Source organism: Hypomesus nipponensis, chromosome 22 (genome assembly GCF_054491055.1).
Source record: "Hypomesus nipponensis isolate SF chromosome 22, ASM5449105v1, whole genome shotgun sequence".
NCBI lineage: Eukaryota > Metazoa > Chordata > Actinopteri > Osmeriformes > Osmeridae > Hypomesus > Hypomesus nipponensis.
The window spans coordinates 9245782-9251781 of record NC_140382.1 but is presented as its reverse complement, the minus strand read 5'-3'; the positions used below and the strand labels follow the sequence as shown (position 1 = coordinate 9251781).

Sequence of the window (6000 nt, the reverse complement as noted above, 5' to 3'; positions counted from 1 at the left end):
ACAGATAATGGTGCACACATGAATCCATTAGAACTATCTTGTCTGGCCAGGCAGAGCTGCCAAATGTGTTCTGTGGGTTAAGTGTCATTATGGCATAAAGTGACATTTCACACAATTTAACAAAAACACTATAAGCTTACAGCAGAGGCTTGAATATGCAGAACAGTATGAATAGTTTTGTACTTGATTGTCTGATCTTAAACATCCAGCGTCACCTACACACCTACAGAAACACACACCACTGGCTAATTTTGACAGTACTGTGGTTGCATTTTATGAACTTAAAACTCTCGTATTCATTAGGATGACCATGCCTTTTGGTTGGAATTTCTCTAAAAATCGACTTACTGGAGATGATAAAAACTATGAATATTTGATGAGTCAAAAAACCCACTCATTGTATCTAAGACATTGATGGACTACAGCACCAAGATTATTTATCTGATGAGCCTCACCAATACATAATAGATAATATATATGTTCTGTGTATTATTATGCACATTTAATGTAAAATAAATGGCCAATTGGGGGTCAACGTTCCGTTGATAATGAATTCATAGATCAACTGGCACCTGCTGGTAACAGGAAACCCCTTTCTGCAACCTGAGCTGTGCCCAACTTCATTTTTGAATGAGCAGAGAGAAAACAGGCTAGTAATGGTGTTATGTACCCAATGATACTCATCGGCCAGAGCCACTATAGGTATGGTGTCTTTGTAAGAGGCCTACGATGTGTCTCACTCTCTATCACAAAATGACACAAACTCAGAGCTTAAATGACAACATGTCTTTTATTATTTTCTATATTTTAAAGGTTTATTATTTACAAACAAAATGAAACATAAAATCAAAAAGGATCTTTTTGACAAACACCGTTTGTCTGCATATAGTTGTAAGAAAGTCTACATTTACCTTTCCTTAGTCTGTATCAAGTAACCAACCGATAGTTAATTTAGTACCAAACCTTGGTTAACATGAATGAGCACAACTGGTCATTTCATGTGGGGTCTTCAAGAGGAGTGGTGGAGGCTTGCTCCAGCCTCCTTCTCTGTTTCTGTCCCTCTCCCTCCCCCTCTGTCTCCCTCCGTCTCTGTCTCCCTCCCCCTCTGTCTCCCTCCGTCTCTCTATCCCCCCCCCCTCTCCCTCTCTGTTTCAATCTTTCTGTCTCTTTCTCTCTCTGTCTTTCTTTCTCTCTCCACCATGAACAAAACAAGGTTTGGTTTCTTTCTCTGGGCACTGTTTGTTGTTCTTTTTGCATCTATCAATACAAATAAAAAACATAAACAAACACAAAAAATACACAAATATATGTGCTGGTATGTTAAAGGTCTCCACACTGCTAAACTGTAAGCTTGTTTGTTCATGTTGCAGGTTCATCAGTGTAATGCCCTTTCCAGAAAGCTAGCGGGGGTTGGAATTGTGAAAAAAGCACATATTTGGGAAGCTTTCCCTCAGAAGGCAAGTATCAAAAACAGCACAAACCAACAGCGCTGTTATCCATCTTGACTGTGTTCTATTGCTATACTCTATGGCAGATTTAGGGTTAAGCACTCATTGTTAAAGAACACCTACCCTTGTTTAGTACCCTAGAAAGGGCAAGGGAGTTAAAATCTAGATGCTTTCCTTACCTTTTAAATTTAAACTAGATCAAGACTCTGGATCTTGTTTAATTTCTTTAGAAAGTGCAACAACAACAACAACAACAAAATAATAAATGATAAAAAATGATTTAGAATGTTTTTGCTTTGGCCAGTTTCATTGCACACAACATTATATTCAATCAAACATGAGTGGCTAGCTACAAAGAAAGTTAGAAAGGTGCTCCAAATTTCTACAATGTCTCATAACACATGATAGTATCTCAGGCCTACAGAGGCCGTGCTTCTTCACTGTACAGCCGGCACCCATTGCTCTAAAAGCTAAACTGAGGATATTTTCGCATTGTGTTCAAAGATTTCAAATGTTGAACTAAGACGTTTGGCCATCTTTCATTGCTTACATCATGCCTCTCAAAAATTATTGGACATAGAACACATATAGTATACTAACGAATGTATACATGTGTGCATATATGATCACACTCGTAACCCATAGGATGAAACATGGCTATAGTTTAGGCACAAATACTGAAGAATGTCCTTGTGAAAATCCAATGTTACACACAAATAACAGCTAAGAAGACAGACAATGAACAAAACATAATCTCACGATACACTTAACGTCAACATTTTAGATAGTATCTTTTTAAGTATTTGCGACAGTGCATGCTTTTCATGACGTCGGTGGGTGGACTCTGTATTGGTACAATATTGACACAAGTATTTGTTGAAGTACTGTCATCTTTTAAAACGGTATTTCTAAGGCTTAGACACTCTGAGCTGAAGGTGCATTAGCATCCGGCTTGAATGAACACTTGGACTCTGAGCTGCTGTGAGGGTGATCCAATACACACCGCCGACACACTGTACATGAACCCCTGGAAAAAAGACTCCTTTATACGAAACATGAAGTGTACACTGAGTATGAACACTGTACTGACAAACTTCAGTTTGAGTCACTCATGATCTTTCCTCTACACAACAATACAAAAAGTGTGTGAACGATTCAGTTGATGGTGTTTGCTGTACACTCGTGTGATGATATCAAATAACTATGATGAATGTTGCATTTTGAAAACTTGATTGATTTGATTGACATTTTCAACACAACAAAGTGCTCTTTCTCAGGATAAGAGTCACAAAATCCTGACTAGCCATGTGCCCCAGTGTGTCAACAGCGCAGAGTGTCTAGACCCAAATGTAATGGTTTACGCACGAAAGACAGAGAAACCTTAATGCAAACCAGCTATGTTCTGCTCTTGCTCCAGTGTGTACACCAAACATGGCCATGAACACCTGAAATACCTTTTGTAGAGTTACTCTCAGTCTCCTGAACACAATTCCTCTGTGATTGGACCATACACAGTACAGTAATACCCAATGTACAGTTAGCATAAACCCAAACCCAAACAGCATAAATGAACTGCAAAACAGGCATACTGGAGGAAAATATATAGGGTTCTCATAAACAGGCTTGCTTTAGGAAGACTTTAACATTAGGTTGAATGCAGGAAAAAATATGACAACAATACTGTAACTAAGATCATACTGGACACACATAACAACATGAAAGGCAAATCAATAAGAAAATGCAAAGTAAAATAACTCTTACAAACAAGCAATTTAACATCAAAACCTCTTTAGTAAGAGGCCTTTTACAGAACTAAGTAGATGAGGTACCAGGCCTTTAGATGATGACAAACAAAAAATAAAATGTGTAGAAACTGATAGCTCTGAAATATCTATTGGTACCTACTGTACCATTAGAAACCCCCTTACTACACTACTAAGTACATCAATGATCTCAAAATGATGCCATTTTGTGTATGGGGATGCACAATGTTGTTAGTTAATGTACAAAGGTGATCTCTTCCTAAAACAATGAATGGTAGACAATAATATGCACTGTCAAAGGGTATTACTGCATTGTGTAGCTTAATTATGTTGATAGTAAATCAATGAAATTACATTTATACAGTACAATACTTGAGATAGACCAAAAAAAACAACAACAACAAAAAAGAGCTTATTTTCAGGTCCAGAATTACTTAATTACTACTGAAGTCATTTGATGGAAAATTAACACACACAAGAACAAACGCAATGCAGACCAAGAAGGATTCTCACTATGTTACTGTATCTCATCAGACCAGGCATTTCTCAGTATCGACTAGCGCTAGCCTTTGCATTAAGGTTTGCTTATCTCTAATGAACAGGTTTTTGTCACTTTTTTTTTTTTTTACGCCTATAGATGATATCCAGGTTCCTGATAGAAGTAAGACATTGTTATGATTGAGAATGCACCACACAGGATACTAGCTATACAAAAACTATTTACAACACACATATAGATAATCTTTATATCACAGTCTATTGCATAATGGTGATAATCTTTAGTTTATAAATATTATAAATGTACACATTTCGTTTTTTTAAGCAACAATACATAACGTCTATCACTGTCGTCTCAAATCAGGAATAGAAAAAAACGAGATTTTCATCCATCCCTCTCCCACCACGCATCATCCTTTTCTACAGGAAACAAAGACAGCAGCGTTTCTATTGTTCTATTCCCTTTGGACCCATAACACTGTCATGGACTTTAAGCAAGCCACTGTGAGAGGACTTGGTGGCTCAAGTAGATATATTGCTGAGAGCAACTTAACACCTAGCAACTGTAACCTGTGTTGAGTGATGAGAGTAGGGTCCTAAACATTTAGTAGTCAGATTTCTTTTTCGAGTGTGCTTTTTGACAGTTTCAAGGTTTCTTGCGTTGGTCATTCCACAGTGGTGCCACAGCTGCTTGCCTTGAAAAGAGCTTTTGTTTCTCTTCTCGCAAGTAAAAAAATGAAAGAAAAGGGAAGTCCTCCTCAGTATTCATGATGCATTCCAGTTATAAAAACAAAAACAACCCCCATCCCCCTAAAATAATAAGAAAAAAAAAACTTTTCGCAGTTTGTTTCTTTATATTTCTCAGGAAGGAAGACTCATGTTTATACTTAGAGCTTTTAAATAGTCAATGCCAAATATTCTAGTTGGATTTACACATATATATTTATATTTGTTTAATATACATTCTTATGTTTGGGGAGAACACGTGTCTAAAATATAATACAAGGGCAGTCTGTACAGGATTTCTATGAGGTTATCTTTTCAGAAGAAAAATTGGAGCAAACAAAAATACTGAAGTTCAACTTTTCCTTTTTTTTGTATCTCCATTAGAAATGAATCAAAACAAAGATGTTAAAAAAGTAGAATGGGATCATAAATTGGATGCAAATCTCATCTTGTCTTGCTCAGTCTCTGTACTGCTCAAGACTGCCGAATCTCTTCTAGAGCCGGAGGATTCCCTGTGCTGGGCTGTAGATGACGTTGACGCCGCCGCTCCCACCACCGCTGCTCGCACTGGGGGCAACGCTCCGGACGACATCTGGCGGAACAGGTTGACCCGCTGGGGCACTGTAGTGCGGAGGCCACTCTGCAGGCCTGCCCCCTGGACGGCGGCCACCACCGGCGGGACGACGGAGGCCAGGGAGTCCCCGGACACCGGGTGCGTTCTGGGCCCTAGGGACGAGTCGTGAGGCAGGGAGGGCTGGGAGGCAGAGAGGTGGCGCAAGTCTCGACTCAAACTCCCCGATTGGAGAACCTGCGTGCTCTTGTGGACATCGCCCCTCTGAGGGGAGGGGACCTGCTGCTGCTGTGATGCCTGCTGCTGTTGCTGTGTTGCCGGGGTGGCCACTGCTGACCCTGCCGACTGCTGCGAAGGTAGGGGCTGCGGTGGTGGCAAGGGCTGCTGGATGAGGGACAGCTGGGAGGCGGTAGGTGAGCCGTACTGGAAGATGCGGCCCGCCAGCGGGGTCTGAACAGGTGGGCTGCATACTGCCGCCGTAAAGGAGCACGGGGACATGATCGCCCCCTGCTGCAGGGGGGTCTGGGGGATGGGTGAAGCGGAATTCAGGTTGCCGTGTGAGACACTGGGGTTGGGGTAGATCCCCTGCGCTGAGGCCTGCAGGATGCGAGCAGAAGGGTTGATGGTGGCCGAAGCACTGTAGGTCAGAGGGGCGGACTGCTGGAACTGGTTGTTGCCCATGGCGGTGGCGAAAGGCGGCTGGGCCGGTGAGTTAATGATGGAGTTTCCAGAGATCGGGGTGGAGTTCATCCCGGTGACCGACTGCTTGCGGTCCACCATCATCACCATCTCCCTGTCCTGACGAATGATCTGCTTCAATATCTCGTTCTCCTGTGTGTTGAATACGCCGGCATTCAGATCCTTCTGGAACTTCTGCAGCAGGAGGGAGTTCTTCTTCCCTGTGGGTGGGGGGGTGGGGGGATGGGGCATAATCAGAGAGAGGTGTAACTTCATGACAAATCTGGCAACCTAGCACAGCAGATCACACTGCAGC

General features: G+C 41.6%; 1 protein-coding gene across 1 annotated transcript in view; it reads right to left on the bottom strand.

The window, feature by feature from the left end:
* Positions 1-4086: 4086 nt before the first annotated feature.
* Positions 4087-6000, bottom strand: part of hcn1 (hyperpolarization activated cyclic nucleotide-gated potassium channel 1) — a 46027-nt gene continuing 44113 nt past the window's right edge. Inside the window, exon 8 of the mRNA XM_084688009.1 lies at positions 4087-5905. Within this exon, the coding sequence (XP_084544135.1) occupies positions 4860-5905 (1046 nt within the window). The 3' untranslated portion in view covers positions 4087-4859. The remainder of the gene's footprint in view (positions 5906-6000) is intronic.